Below are 16975 nucleotides of genomic sequence, written 5' to 3' on the forward strand. Positions count from 1 at the left end.
ATGTAGTGAATTCAAATGCACACTTGTATAGTACTGTGGCTCTCATTATTCATGACTTATTATTATTAATAACTCAGCAGTCAGAGAGATGTTTCACTATCTGGCAACCCAAACGTGGTTTTTATTAAAACCTTGCAACTGATCTTACAAGATTTTAAAGTGATTAGATACCAAATGTAACTTCATGAATGTTTTTTATCACGTAAACAACAGATAAAAACACGTTATAAAGAGGTTTCTTTTAAAATATGTAAGGCTCTGATGTGTTATGGTGTGTGATTATTACATTCTGATTGTCCTTTAAGTCATAGTTGGCAAATGAATGACCATAAATCCATATATCATAACATGCTTCTACATTTCTTTTTCGGTAACTCTCACAATAAGCTCTCTCTGTCCTCTATAAATAAGTATTTCCCGTAGCTGGTGGGATTTTGCGTTGGTCGGAGGTTTTTTTTTTTTTTTTTTTTTTTTTTTTTTTTGCATATGTGTGATATTTTCAGGGCTGGCTGTGCGTCCCTGTGAAGCCCTGCCTTCTCAGATGAGATATACCCATCTGCCGGATTACAGCCTATACGCAGGCAGTGAGGCTTGTATTCTGTTTGAATGAGGAAAACATCGTGTCTGCCTGTCTGAAAGCTGTCACATGGGGCCAAAGAGGAAAAAAAATCGCTTCCTGAAATGAGCCTCGTCACAGGCTGAGTATTGTTTTGTATTGCTTTTCTTTTCTCTAACCAAACATCGCGTTCAAATTTCCGTCCGGATCTTTTTTTTTTGTTGTTGTTGTTTGTTTGGCCGTGTGTCGGTACCGATGATGATAAGCAAAGTTAAAAACGCGATGTCCACTCTGGTGGGAGGGATGATGCCACACGGACACCACCACCACCACAACCATCACTCAGGTGGCGGTCAGACCTGCGGACCGGACAGCCTGCCGCCGCGCTTCCCCTACGGCCGGCCGGATTTCTTGGACCTCACCCCGGAGCTCCTGCAGTACTCCACCGAGCACGCATCACGGCCGGTGCTCACGTTAAAGAGAGACAGCAGGCTTCCCTGGAGGACGGGATACGCAGAGTGAGTGGGTCAATGCGGTCATTGAGGAAATCATTCACATCACTATCACGTATTCAAATTTTTATTATTATCCTGATGAGTGTCAGGCCCGTGTTGCAGCAGCTCCGAGTGCACTGCAGCAGCCAAATGATGATGATGATGCCAATATGGCCTTTCTGCTGTTGTACACTTTAAGTGTTCCTCCCCTGAGCTGCTGTAAATGATATTTGGAGGACTGTGTAATCAGACAAAACGCTCTCTATCACAACACAGTGATATTTGTGTTTTAATTTCCAAGGCACACAATAGTGAAAGCAGGAAATGTCTTTCTATTGTGTTTCCTTTCATTCATGACCCTTTTGATATTTAAAAAAGCATCATAACCTCAATGACAGCTCAATATCTTCTTTTCTTTTTTGCATTTTTCATACACAAGGAGCCTCAGAGCCTTTGTTTGTCTTTAATAATTATTTTTTTTGTGGCCGCATGAAGTTGTGACTAATGGCCACTTTTTTTTTTTTTTTTGGTGTGAGCTTAGGTGCAGAACTCGTCATGTCCTTGGTTTTTACTGCAGGGTCTTTTATACTCTAATACACCTGCAGTACACTCACAAGCTGAAATACAGCAGGACCATTTCATTCACACTATTGGTCAGGATTTGCTGTTGTGGCGATCCCCGCTGAGGGAAAACACTTTCAGACATTCCACTCTCCTAGAGGGAAGGGAGAGGCGGGGAGTTATGAAGGGCTGAATAGCTCCAGTACAGTAGAGTATGTGGGCTATACCACCCCTGCCTGTCCTCCTGCACCCAGTGTGAAAACAGAAGGAGAAAAAAAATGGCTGACTCATGCGGGATGTCTCAAGGGGATGGGATCTGTGACGACAGTCGATTCAAAAGACTGAATGAGGGAGGTCAAATGAGGATGCTGTAATGTAAAAAACTGATAAAAGGGATAGTGTGTGGGAATGTGCGCAGTCATCTGCACATTATTTTGATGTAATTCACCGAAACTGTAATCACAGCATTAGCAGTGATGTTTACAACACAACCTAATCTTATCTGCTCATGCATCAGCCGTCAAAAGTCCACACCCATCAGTGTTAAGTTATCACACTGGGAGCAAATCAGTCCCTGAAAACATCTGCAAGAAACCCCGGAAATAAGGACACTGTCCACTCTGTCCACCTGCTTTCAAGCCAGCTTTCATGTGATATAATTTATAATCTTCACACAGCAACAATTGAATCTATTGGAGGATCTTTCAGCTCTGTCCCTTTTGTCTGGTGCCATTTTCTCCTACTCCTTGTGCTGTAACGACTGGAAACAATAATGGGCAAACAGTGTACAAAAGGTGGATGCTGTCCAGTTGGAAGCTGCCCCGCTGGCTTACATTCAAACTCAACTTCTCCACTTTGATTACACTTAATTAGTGTTTCTTTGCCATTCTGGTGGTAATGAGAATTCCTGGTTGTTGTTCTTGGGTTTTGGTATGTTTTCACTGGTTCTGATGTATCGTGTTTCTGCATAAGATTATGGTAGCAAAAGCTTTCATCACAACACAAACTGTGAATCCACAGTTTAAGCACAGCGCAGGTTTAGGGTGCTCGGGATAATGAGTCTAATTAATGCTGTAACACTGGTGTACGACATTGTGTCAGCGGAAACACGTGAGTGCACTTACGGTAAGCCGCTCAAAAGTGCTTTTGTCAAATGGCTATTTAATACAATTTAATATGGAGGCAAGCTTCCAGGCCCTGGCACTGAGAGCATGAGCGAGAGTGTGAGAAAGCTGCACCTAGACTCATTCTGTAAATGTTTTCATGGATATATACTCTTGTTTACAGCTCAGATAAGGGAACATATTTAAATAGCTCATACTATATATAACTTCGTATATAAGTAATTATTGCCTATGATATTATAACTCTAAGTGATGTTATTAATAATGCATGAACAAGCAGATGTTAGACGAGCACAAAAGTACAGTAGAAAAATCTTTCAACGCTCTCTGTGATCCTGAACCAAAGGGAACAGGTACAGGTACAGAAAATAAAGAAAGACTCGTTAACAGAATCAGTTAATGTTGAAAAAAAAACATGAAACATGATCCTGTTTTAAGTAATGTAGTGAAAATTAAATAACACCTCTTCAGATTCACACTTCGCACTTAATTTGCCGTAAAAGAAGTGCTATAATCCATATTTTTATAATAACAATGTATCAAATGACGATGTGAAAACAATGTGTGATATGAGAGACGTTGTTTGTAGAGAGTCTGCAGCTCCCCTCAGCTTTACAGAGCTTATAGTGAGTTTCACCTCATTGTTTCGCTGTCTGACACACAACATTACTGTTTTGGTTCATTCTCACTTCTCTCATAGCGTCAACAGGCAGCTTTTCTTAGTGAAAGAGCTCTAAAAACCTACCTGCTCACTGCTAAAGTGTAGACAGTTGGACTGAAGTTGGACTTAATTCATCAGGTGGACAGAGGCACAACTGTAAATGAATGATAATGTTGGTCCATAACTGTTATAACTTTTCTTTTTGTTCTAACAACTTAAAAGATAAAGCTAAAAATGTCAGTGTTGTCACATCACAACTTGTTTCCACTGCCCCCAGATTAGTTAGAAAAAGATGGGTTATTTCAGGTTTGTTCGTAGTTGATGTGTATCCAGAAAAACATTCTTGCTTTTTTTAAATGTTTGATTTATTGAACACGATATAAGTGGAAAATGCAGAAGAGCAGATAAACTAAAGCATCTAAGCTTTGAGGAAGTCAAAGGTGTAGACAGCCTTGAAACTTGAACACTCACTGTGTGTTACCATTAAATTCAATGCATTGTTCACATCATCCAGTCCTGACACTACTCTGTGTCCAGATCTTAAATTGATGGTGAGACACAGTTTACAAGTTACAGCATGTTGTGATTACAATACCCATTACATTATGGTCCAAAAAATATTCAATTCAATATTCAGTATCTATTTTTATTGTAATAGGGATTTGTTTTTGTCAGGTCTCGTCTATCAGTTTTCATTTCAGCATTGCACCATGTGTCTCACAAACGTGACAAGCAACTTCCTCTCCCTTAAAAGGAATTATGACTAAACTAACTCTTAAATGTTCCACAAGCTACAGATGAACACTTTGAACCAGACACACAGTGTTTGTCAAGCTGCCCACCTTCACTTGACAGCATAGTTTAGCACCAACCAGGAATTTATCTTTTTCACATTAAGTTTGTAAAAACAGCCCACTCTTTTACCTTTAAATGTGTCTGTGTTGTGAGCAGAAGGATTAGATACACACCCACAGACTAAAACAGGTTCAGCGTCTTTATTTGAAACTCTACGTTGACCTCCTGGATTGCGAAAAGCATCAACAAACACACATAAACACAAACCACAGTTACAATAGTTACACCTATATGATTTAGGACGTTTCAATTCATCATGGAAAACAATCAAGTAGTCAAAATCTCAAAGGATTAGTTCAGAGGTGTCTTCATTCACCGGATTACATGCACCACTGGTCTGCGTCTGATTTAACCACATCACTAAAACAGCATTTCCTGTGTTGCAGGGCTCCACAAGGCTTGAAGTGAATTGCAACAACCTTTAACCACAGCTCCACATTTTACTGCAGAATCTGCAACACGAAATTGACAGACATTTTTATAAAGAACTCTGACGTTTAAGGGTCCAGCAGTCGCAATAAGAGAATTCACTGGAACTCTCAACTTCCCCTTTTGAGCTGTACTTGCATAATATACTGTACAGTTGGAGGGTTCAAACAGGGAAACGTTTAGCCAAACATGACCAGTATGGTTTTCAGTCACAAGTTGTGAAGACATATGACCAAAACTCAGATACGTCGTAGAGTGAAGTCAGATTATAGGAAGGCTTGAGCTCCTGGTTTAGAATCACATCCTCCCACGGAGACAACATTATGTTCAATTATAGCTCAGTGACTGCATGTGACTGCTTTCAAGGACTAATAATTGCTGATTATTAGTCAGTGTGGTGAAACTTTTTTTACACCACAAACACGTAGACAGAAGAGACATTTACTTTCATATACAACCTAATGTTGAATTAGAGATTAATGATTTTCAGTTATAGTTAAACCAGGAAGTATTGTAACAAGGTAGAACAAGCTCAATGTACCACTAGTATGACCTTTTATTCCCTGCTACCAACATTGTTATTTTTTTTAAAAATTGAAAAAAGAAAAGACCACAATGTTTAATCCAGTGGGATGGGACAGATGCATCTAATAACAACATACAGCAATAGAGCCCAGACCATTATCAAGGACTCATCCCACCCCAGCCACATCGCATTCAAACTGTTACCCTCGGGCAGGTGATACAGGACAATGAAAACACATACAAACAGACTAAAAAACAGTTTTTATGCAAAGGCCATCACAGCTTTAAATGATCACATGAAGTAATTCATGAAATGGTGTATGTATGTGGACGTGGATGTATGCGCATCCACAAAAAGATATTCTATTCTATTCCATTCTAAAAAAACACACTTATTGGTGCCAGTTTTTGGCCTTGGCAGAATGTTTAGAGGACATCAGGCGACTTTAAAATCTTCCCTGTGCTAATAAAGGGAGTGCAGTGAAGGACACCACAGTGCCTGTCCACTGCTTTCAGCTGATTAGAAAGTGAAAGCTTTTTTTGTTTTTGTTTGGGGCAGCAGTTGCATTTTGTGCCTCATATTTGCTGCTCTCAGATATCAGAGCTTCTTGCAAGCCAGCGACCATTTTCTGCAGTGATTGTAATCAGGCCAAATATGTGGAAAGTGAGATTTTGACTCTGGATTTCTTTGTTTTTCCTTTTTCCCTCTCACTGCCAGTCCCCATTTCATTTCTTAGTCTTTTTCCCTTCCTCTTATGATCCCAGTAGTAACTGATAAATTACTAATCCGTCCTCTGCACCAGTTTCCATGGGAATCTTAATGACAAAGCTTGAATTACTAGAATTGCGCAATAGGTATTATGCTGTATTATCCAGCTAATGTGGCATTTATCTATAATTGAAGCTGAAAATGTTACATAATGTGCTAGCATGATGTCCAAACTGGGGCCCATTCAAAGTCAGCCTGAAAGGACCATATGAGTGGATGTTTGTATGCTGCAACCTGTTTACTACAAATTACATATACTTCAGATGAAAAGGATTTAGATTTTTCCTATGTTTATTCCCTACCTATTAGTTTCTTGAAACATGCTAGAGTTGTCTTGTCTGTCAGAGTGTCATTTTCAGCACCAGCAGGCAGATGTCTTCAGTGAAAGAGCTCTAAAAAGCTCGGCGCCGAACAGCAGGCAGCCACAGTTAACATAGTGGAGCATTTAGCAGCCGAAGGGCTGAATCTTTCAATCAGGAGTTGGTGCACACCAAAAAAAAGAGATAAAAGAGAGTGAATAAAGAATTTACAAAGCAGTTTTTTCCATTGTGTTAAGTCCTTTAACATGTGGGGAAGGTTAGAGCGTTATTTCCTTTCTTGCCTGCTGCAAGAAGTATATGCAGTAAGTATGTGTTACACCATACAGACTGCAATAACATTAGCGGTGTAGAAATTGTTCACTTTTATTACTCAAACAGCAGGACTGGCAAAACATACAAGTTGTCAGTGCTGCGGTACAAGGCACACACACACCAACCAAGGGCTTCCTTTGATAACAGACACTTCTTTTATGTGGCTTGCTGCTAAAAGCCACATACAGCTTATCCACCTACTGTATGAGCAAAAAAATATATAATATAATAATATGTATGTCCTGCTCATCACTGCTTTTGAGATGGCCCCAAGGTTGATCAGCAATTGGTCTCTGGGTAGTTGAAAAAGTTATCCAGGAGAGGGCATCCCCAAAATTTCCACATTTTCCTCCAACGTTCACTTTGCTTGACTGGGGTCTATTTTGGAAAGCATGTGGACAATTCTGTTAACTGTTTTGCACTGAAACTCACTCAGTAAGTTTGTGTCAGTGACTTTCTGAGGAGATACTTTCCCACACGTCCTCACTAATTTCTAATTCAAGTTCCCCTTCCTATTTCTGTTTAATAGGAAGGGTGTTTTCTTGTTTCTCTGCTTGATTTTTGTCTTGGATAAAGTATATCAATAGGGGAATCTGATATTTTTATTCCAATATGGGTGTTCAATTCATTTTACCATGCATCCTGCAAACATGGCGAGCAATTCCCTCTGCCTGAAAAGGAATTCAGAAAATGACTAGACTAATTCTTAAATGTTCCACAGATCTTGCACCAGGCCTGCAGCGTTTGTCGAGCTGCCCACCTCCACCACAGTTTAGCAGCAACCAGGGATTTCATGTTTTTCATATTAAATTTGTAAACATCCTCTCAAACAGTCCATTCCTTTACTCTCAAAGATACTAGTATTTAGCTCAATTTTCCACCACTGTTCTGCATTGGTACCTCCAGTGATTATGGCTGCAGCACACACCAAGATAGATGCTGCTAGACTATGAAACAGTGCATTACACTAAATCCATTATCCTCCATAGGCATCAGCTCATAATAAAAAACACTTAATCCCTCCTGCAGGTTCCCTCTGGGACATAACTGCATCCTGCCCCACTTTTTTTGTTTGACTCTCTCCATCTTTCTGGCTGCTATTATGTTTTCATGCGGTTAGAGAAGTGGAGAGCAAACACTATAAATCATCTGACTCCCTTCTCACCTTTCTTCCTCACTTCTTTCTCCATCAGGGTGATCAATGCGGGGAAGAGCATGCTAAACGAGGACCAGGCCTCTTGTGAGAAGCTGTTTGTGAAGAAGCCGAGCGGCAAGCACCGCAACTCCACTCTGCAGGAGGACAATGGGGTGAGCAAAGGGGCAAGCTCCCATACATCAGAACAGGAGTCAGTGAATGAGGGATGAAATGTCTGGTCAAAGGCTAGTGGTAATAATTCTAAATCTGACGTCAGTGTACTCTAAGTCCTGAAGGTGTCTGGGTGGATGTCCCCAAAGGGTATTTGAATGTCTTGCTGTGTAGCTAAAAACAAGTCAAAGCTGCACTACATTGAAAATTACATTTGTGCATGAATTGTAGTTATCTGATCCTATTTGGTATTGATGGATTCACCTTGTAATTCCCCTTTGGTCCTTGTGGGACTTCTAATGTTTCACTATGTGTACTATCATTCAAACGTCCCTGATATATCCCTCACTGTCACTTTTAATTACAAAGCATCAGAAAGTTCCAGTGGTTAAAAAATGTACACGATAATCAGTTTTTGGAATGTTTGTTGTATGTTTGTATGTTTAGCTTCAGCTGTAACAAAGAAGATTTCTAACCCCAAGTCCCCTAAAACACCTAAAAGGAAAATGTAACCATGTTCTACTATTTTCATTTTCATTTTGTGTTTCTATAAAGATTAAAGTTTAGAGAATTCGTCTTTTTCTCATTATACTTAAGATGATTTCATTTTTAAGGCAGCTATATCCAATCTTTTTCTATTAACAGCTGATCACAACAACCACTGAACACATTTTAACATCTTTTAGATCATTGTTTTGGTTGTCTATTCCTCTGTTTTAGATCACTCTCACAGCTTTCAGTATACAAGAGCTGTTTTCAGTAATCCACTGTACACTGCCTGTCCAGCACTAAAAAGCAAATAAACACAGTTGCTGGTGAACATAGCATTGCATTTAGCACTTAAAGGGCCAGATATTTCAATAAGGGTTTTGAATCAGATTGTGCAGTAGTTTTGTCACAGTGATTCATTTTCTTAACATGCACTCACGCACATACACACACACGTGACTTTTTGCCCTGTTGAACTGGCGTTTTGTACTATGATTGGGTCTATAGAGCAAAGGCCAAAGACCAAAAAGTTTCTCAGTGACAGTGTAGTCCTGTAATCTTTCTAAACACATTTACCCTTCAGGTCAATACATCTGTTTTAGACCTACTTCCCTCCTGCGTGCACACACACACACACACACACACACACACACACACACACTCACATACACGTCCTTCATGTGGTGTAAATGAATTACATCATCGCTTGTTGCACCCTTCCCCCACTTGAGTATAGCATCAGAGGGGTAAGCCTGTTCATCTGTTAGTTAGTCAGTCAGGCCAACTCTGCTTGTAAACATGCCTGCAAACACAAAAGGTGGCAACGCCTCCCCATCACCCATTACATCATGGTAGATCAGCGAAAGCCCTTGGATGGGGAGACTTTTCCTTGTGTAGATTCTGCAGTAGGACATTCAGATTTTCACTATTAAGTTAATGACTTCAGCTCCATACTTTTTTATTTCTTTAACTATTCCATATAAATCATGAAAAGTAAAGCTCACAATGGGGTTTTCTCCCGCCAACTTCCCCCTAATATGAAAAATATTAGAGGGAAGTTGGAAGAAACATATTGCAGTATTACAAATGTGACCAGCTGTAGGGTTAGGGTTAGCCTGTAAACCCTCACAAATCTGTGACTTCTGCTCAGAGTTGTAATCTCATGGGAGATTTTTAAACCATAACCATAGAAATTATTACTTCTCTTTCGATTTTTATGTTAATACCACTGTTTTTACTACATTTATTTTATATATTCTTATGCTCGTATTCATTTTTTAGGATGGTACGGGAATTCCTCTCCACTTCTGGGGCGTCTTTGATGGACATGCAGGTTCTGGAGCCGCCATCATGGCCTCCAAGCTTCTTCACCGCCTCATCAGAGACCGCTTGGGAGAAATCTGCCACTTGCTAGAGAACCCCACCAGTGTTCCTCCTATCTGCCTGGCCAAGAACGGCAGCCCGTACCAGGCGGAGACAAAGAAGGGAGCCGCACAGGAACCAGAGGACCCAGATGCTATCAGCGACTCGACAGTACGCTTTCACATGGAAAAGGTTGTCAGCCTGGAGAGCCTGGTGATGGGCGTCATAGAGACCGCCTTTTCACAGATGGTGAGCAGATGATTACTGACAACCTGTGTGAGAAAACAAGAGAACAGTGCTTTGCATATTTCAAGCTGTACGACATGTGCACAAGGCACATTTGTATCTTCAAACAGCAACATACAAGAAAACACTTTAGATGTGCTATTTTAGTCACCTTTCTCTCAAAGCTTTTGTAGCCTTGTTAGCTTTGTGGCTCAAAGCATGGTCTCTTGGCCGATCAGTCAGTTCATCACTTCTAGATTGAAATATTTCAACAATTATTGGATGGATTTCAATAAAATTCAATCCAGACATTCATGGTGCCCAGAGGCCGAATTCTACATTTATAGTTCCCAGATATTAAATCCCAATAACTCCGTAATCAAATGGTATTTCCCCTAGCACCACTATCAGATTCACATTTATGGTTCTGAGTAAAAGATCTAACTATTGGATGGATTGCCATGATATTTGGTGCCAACATTCATGCCCCCATCAAGATGAATTGTCTGAATGTCTGCAAAACTAATGACATTCATCAGCCTCAGCTGTACTTTGTGTTTACTGCTCATTATAGGATGCTAACACTAAGATGGTGACGGACTAAGCGTTTTACGTCCTAACATGAGCAGAATAACATTTCTGTTCTTTAGTGCAGCCTGCCAAGACAGTCATTTCTTTTTTACCTTGATGTCTTCCTGTTTGTGGACGAGTATCTAAACCTCAAACAGGCTGAATCTGCTCAGCCTCGTGCAGTCAGTAAACTAAAAAGTCATATATTTTATTATGCAACCTGTCTGGTTTAGATGATACTGATAATAATACACACCCTAGATAATGTATTCTCCAAAGCCTCCTTGATTCTCTCCATTAGCGCTGCTGTTTTGTTTTGATTATGAATATGTATGAAGAAAATAATGAGTTATTCTGGGTGAGGACAGGCAAAGTGTACTCTTAAATCTCTGTCTCTGTCTTTATTTCAGGATGACCTAATTGAAAAGGAAAAAACATCGTATGCCATCTCGGGTGGGTGTTGTGCCTTAGCTGCTATTCATTTGATGGGGAAACTCTACGTAGCCAATGCTGGAGATAGCAGGTAAGAAAATGTAAAGAAATGTTACACTGTAACTCACAGAATAAATAAAATATAATATAATATAATATATATAATATAAATAATATAATATAATAATAATATAATATAAGTGTAGTAACCTACACCAATGTAGACTGTGTGCTCTGTGTACTCTGGGGAAATCTTCTCAGACATAGTAGCTTCTTGTGCCCCCTGGGGTTCACTTTGCATACTGCAGCATCACTTGAGCTGTTTGTATAAAATAAGGCTCTGTCTGTGGCTCACTCCTGTCTCCCCTCCCTCTTTCTCTCTGCAGGGCCATAATCATAAGAAATAATGAAGTTATTCCCATGACTAATGAATTCACACCTGAGTCAGAGAGACAGCGGCTACAGTATCTGGTATTCTTCTATCTTTTACATCTCACATGGCAAATACAATTATTTTACCAACAGACACTTACATTAACAGTGTGTTCAAGAGGATTTTATAATCTTGTGAGTGCATCGTAAGCTATAAAAAAATCTTTACATGCATGGTAAGGCAACATGAGGAAGAAGGAAGAAATCCTCTATCACGCTGAAAGGAACTGACGTTCATCAGTTGCCTGTTTTAGTAGCGGGTTGTAATTCTGAGTCACAGAGTGGGTGGATGATGCTTGCTGCTAAAACAGGGAGCTGTTCAGTACACAGCATCTTGTACTGCAAGCAGTGTGCTAACCGTGCAATCTCAAAGCTGTTCCTTGTTTCTTGAGTCGTGACAGATATTTAGCGTTTAAGTAAAGCTTTTTTTCACTCTGTGACTTTGAAGAGACCTGATCTATTTTGTGTGTCCCTCCAGGGCTTCCTGAGGCCAGAGCTCCTGGGTAACGAGTTCACTCACATTGAGTTCCCTCGTAGGATCCAGCACAGTGAGCTGGGCAAAAAGATGCTCTACAGAGACCACAGCATGACTGGCTGGTAAACACAGAGATCCTTTTTAATCACATCTCTCACAGTTAATCATTTTTCGTGAATACTTTGTCTTACAATTGCTCAGAACAGTTGTGTTTGTGCTACAAGAATGGATTTCCAAACAGGATCAACTAGCTATGATTTTAATTACCAATAAATCAGTAATATTCTGGAAACATTGTTTAGTCTATGAATTATCTAAAAGAGTAAAAACTGTCCCAGAGCTCAAGTTGACTTGCTCAAATAATATGAAAATACATCATGTTCAGTTCACAGTGACAAAAAAACAGAAAAAACATTTTGAGAAACGACTGTAAAACAAATACATTTTGGAAATTTTTGCTTAAAAAATGACATAAACATAACATAAACAACAATGTTCAGTCTAATTAAGACTGAAGATTGTTGCCAAATAATTTTCCAAAGAGTTTCAGTAACTTCATTGTTTGTTGGTTGTTGTGTTGCAGGGCTTATAAGACAATTGTTGAAGATGATCTGAAATTCCCACTGATATATGGAGAGGGAAAAAAGGTAAGAAACACAGGAAAAAACCCTGTATTGTACTCGATTTTCAGCCTTTTGTTGAGAAGGTGCTGACAGTTTCTACTTTGTAATGATTTGTAATCATATAATCATAACATGTACATATTGCACATTCAATCTTTGAGTCTGTATGCAGATTAATACAATTATGAAACGTTATATGAGTTGTTTGTTAAATTGTGTCTGCCCGGGTACAAATGAGATCTGCTTAACATTTTCATTATAGTCTGAGAGAACATGGTCTTCACATAATAACACCTCTTAAGTGGATTTTCCTAGAACCAGAACAATAACGTTCATTATTGTGTCTGTGTGTGTGTGTGTGTGTCTTTACTTTATGTGTGCGCCTGTGTGAATGTGTGTTGGTAGGCACGTGTCATGGCGACAATCGGAGTGACCCGTGGCCTTGGAGATCATGACCTGAAGGTGTACAACTCCAACATTTACATCAAGCCCTTCCTGTCATGCGTCCCTGAGGTGAGTGTGAGGAGTCAGAAGCAGATCTGCTTTTCGGAGTTAAAGTGTTGCCTTAGCCAATTTTGGGATGCATTTAAACATCTGGTCCTGGACTTTACACTGCAAACAATGCCGTCTCCAGAGATCTAATAACCCAAATTAACTTCAAAGATTCATTGATTTCCTTCACATAATAATCCCCAACTTTTAAATACATCTTTGTTTTCAAGATCAGATTCATTCTTCAGTTTATTAAAAGGGTTCTTAATTAGCTATGTTAGGTTCATGTACACGGGACTGTCAGACAGGCAGTCATTTAAATCATTTTCAAGAAAGGTTACAAGTGCATGCAACCCTTTTTCAGTATCTTGCCACTCCTACAGCACTTTAGTTTTTTTTATGGAGTTAAAAATACTTACTGCTTGTCTAAGATTATTTTTCTCAGTTCCTGTTCAAGCACTTCTCAGCTCAGCTTTACAAGAATATTATCGGGCCTCTATTTCTTGAACCTGAACATTTCACACTTGCTGTAAGTGATTTAAAAAATAGGAATAACCATGAGCAGCTTAACTGCTCCAAATGGAGGTTATGACCCTTGCATGGCAGCATACATTTGCTAAGCTTCTAGTACTAAACACTCAGGCACACAACTGAGTGCTGTCTTAATTCAAAATAGTTTAAAAAAAAATCATGACAGCATGATAAATAAAAAAGAAAAATAATGTCTTTCTGTCACAGGTGATGGTTTATAATCTGGATGAAAACAAACATGGCCCAGACGACGTCTTGGTCATGGGTACAGATGGATTGTGGGATGTGACGACGGACAGGGAAGTGGCAGATGCTGTGTCAGCCTACTTATCCTGCTGTGACCCCTCTGATCCCATGAGGTATGCAGTCTGCCAAATAATCCTTTACATTGGGATTTTATTCTTAATATGTTCTGTCACATGAATGTGTTCAGGAAACATGAACATGAAAGCTGTAGTCATAAATCCATTTGTGAACCGTTGTACTAAAAATGTCCACTAGGTGGTGACAAATACTTAAAAGTTGAGTCCAGTTTGTCAGATTTTGGGGCCTCTATTGACAGAATATGGCATAAATTGAATATGATAAACATAACTATGTTATCATGAGTGTATAATCACCTGAGAATAAAAATCATTATGTTATTACCTTAGAATGAGCATTTCATATCAACAGACACCGCAGATCCTCTTCCATGGAGTCTACCATGTTGAACCACCATGTTTCTACAGTAGCCCAGAACAGACAAACTAAACACTGACTCTAGATAGGGCCTTTTGTTGCCTGTTTCACGGCCACCATAGTTAGAGGGCGAGGCAAGTGGGCTGCAATCAGGAAGTACACTGCTGTAAGCCACTAAATGCTACACACTGGTCCTTTAATGTATATAGTATTTACAGTAGATAGTGTACGTTATAGCTTCAGCTGAGTAATGTAGTTATACACGTGTTTCAGTGCAGTGTCCAGTGTTTTCTATAAACATAACTTCTTCTAACATAAACATATATCTTATATCTACTTACAGTTACATTGTAGTGTGTTATAAACCATTTATTAAATGTTTATATACTGTTTATAAATGCTAATGAAATTAAAAAGGGTTCTCCAATCCTGTTCAACTAATTATTCAATTATAATTGACTGTTTGCATTATTGAAGTCTGCAAAAATTAATGTGTGTGCTACGGTCCCTTTAAAGTGTTTCCTTAAATTAATTGAAATTAATTAATTAATTTTAATGACCACTGCACAAAAAGTAAGCTTTGTTTTCACCGATATACTGACTTGAACATGAATCTGTATTTTATGTGTGTTGTGTAATTTATTATATTATTATATATATAGTATCATTATATTGTAATAACTATTTTGTTGTGTGTTACACAGGTATACGCTGGCCGCCCAGGACCTGCTGATGAGATCACGAGGAGTCCTTAAAGAGCGCGGCTGGAGGCTACCCAATGAAAAACTCGGCTCAGGGGATGACATCACTGTGTTTGTCATTCCACTTGCGGGCCATGAGTCAGAGACATGACAAGGTGCTGCAGCGACCGCTATGACTTTGGGGTCCTTCCAAGCTCCTTAAACCCTGGACTGACGGAGGAGGGAGGGCGTCTGGGGCGGGAAAAGAAAACACCTTTGTCATAGAGAAGACTCGGGTCTGAGCAGCACCTTCATCAACCCACTTGACTGGACCGAGTCCCAGCCTGTTTCGCTTCAACCCAGTCATGTAACAAAAGATTTTCAGTGATGTTATAAGTGAAGTCACACTCTTTTTTTTTCACAGACCTACTGTTTGTGACGGTTGCCAGTGAGAATTAAACTCTTGTAGTATTTCTGTTTCCTGTTTATGTTCAAGGCTGAACTGCTACTCAATCCTTTAACTGGATTGTTCATTTTCATGTCATGATCTAAATGTGACTCTGTTTTGTAAAAAAAAAAAAGGAAAGAAAAAAGTCTCCTGCAGTTTCACAATCATGTCTTGTTTGCAGTGGAATGTGTGCGGAAACCAAAGAGATGCCGTTGTGGCATAAGGATGGAAATCTGTAAAAAAAAAAAGAAAAAAAAATCATTAGATTCATGTCTGTACATTAAAGAAGCATGTAGGAAGTAAACCTTTTTCAGCACTGGACCCAAACAGAATCAGTTGAGTCTTTATTGCTGTACTTCCTTTCTTAATGATGAATGAATGACGACACCCATGGCACTGTTGCACATGCTCTGTAGTAGCCCGCTGATTTGTGATATGTTTTTATTGAATGTGCTCATAGATGTTTTGTTTTGTTTTTGACAATAATGAGAACAGAGGGTTACACTTGTGTTTAGTACAACTAAGAAATTAATGAAGGAACACCAACATTTGTTTCATTTAACTACATGTTTTCATTATTTAACCCTCGGAGGAGAAAGTAATTTGTTGTCTCGGTATAGTAAGATGTGATAAGCTTCACACATATGCCTTATTAGGAAATGAAAAGGGACTCAAGAGTTTTTTTCTTCAGATGCACTAAATTTGATCCTTGTAGAAGTTGAAAAGAACATTGTATGCCCTTAAATGTACTTGTATACCTCTTTTGTACCATTTCTGTTATGTCATGTTGTTAATTAGATTATCCATATATTTTTAAAGACAACTTTGGTTGTAAACAGTATCAGATATTTTATTTTTATGTTTCTATCCATTACTGTTTGTTTAGAAAGATGATGTTTCCTAGAATGTGAGCTACCAAAATGTGAGGTAGAGGGATAATGTGTACCAGTTTAGAAATAAATCAGATTTTTCCCATTTGCTTTGAACTTTTGAATGTTTATTTGAACTCAGTCCTGTATCCTGTAATAGTTACTGAAAACATGTGAAAAGACTTTGAACGATACATGTGGAGTTAGAGGTTAACAGTTAACAGTTTTTCATCAGTTTTCAGTCCAGGATTTTGTGGGTGGTCCTAAAAGCTGACTCGATGACACACTGAGTATACCCCTGCACCCCTAGCAGAGAGACAGAGATTAATTCATCTCGCTCAGAGTGTTTCAAAGTTAGTCATGTCATTTTCTGAGCTCCTCTGACATTTTTCAGTTGCTTCAAAACTGCTGGTTGGCTGCTGCCACGGTAGGACCCCGGAGCTGAGAATACTGCTCATTTTTACACGGTTTTGACACCTAATTTCATAAAGTTGTCAATATTTGTAATCATTGAAATTTGGCTGGGTGGTTAATAACACTTTCTTCTTTGGTCTGATGAACTCAGAACACGTATTTATTCTTACTTTACACTGACTTTAAAATATACCTTTCCTTATTCTGCCTTCTTGCATCAGCATTCAACATTATCAAATTATTTCCAAAGAATACAATTTCTCTGTATATTTTCATTGAATTTCAGGAGGTAAGTTTCCAAAATATATATGAACTTTTTGATCAATGTGAAAGTTATATT

The 16975-nt window shown here is 39.0% G+C and overlaps 1 protein-coding gene across 1 annotated transcript; it reads left to right on the forward strand.

Moving 5' to 3' along the window:
• Window positions 1-540: 540 nt before the first annotated feature.
• On the forward strand, window positions 541-16331 carry ppm1j (protein phosphatase, Mg2+/Mn2+ dependent, 1J). Its single transcript, XM_010730087.3, has 10 exons — window positions 541-1074; window positions 7800-7914; window positions 9683-10012; window positions 10969-11081; window positions 11377-11461; window positions 11901-12019; window positions 12481-12544; window positions 12926-13033; window positions 13751-13902; window positions 14929-16331. The coding sequence occupies exons 1-10, from the start codon at window positions 812-814 to the stop codon at window positions 15074-15076; spliced, it is 1497 nt and encodes a 498-aa protein (XP_010728389.1). The 5' UTR covers window positions 541-811; the 3' UTR covers window positions 15077-16331.
• The last annotated feature ends 644 nt before the right edge of the window (window positions 16332-16975 follow it).

The sequence above is a fragment of the Larimichthys crocea genome, chromosome VI (genome assembly GCF_000972845.2).
Source record: "Larimichthys crocea isolate SSNF chromosome VI, L_crocea_2.0, whole genome shotgun sequence".
NCBI classification, from domain to species: Eukaryota; Metazoa; Chordata; class Actinopteri; family Sciaenidae; genus Larimichthys; species Larimichthys crocea.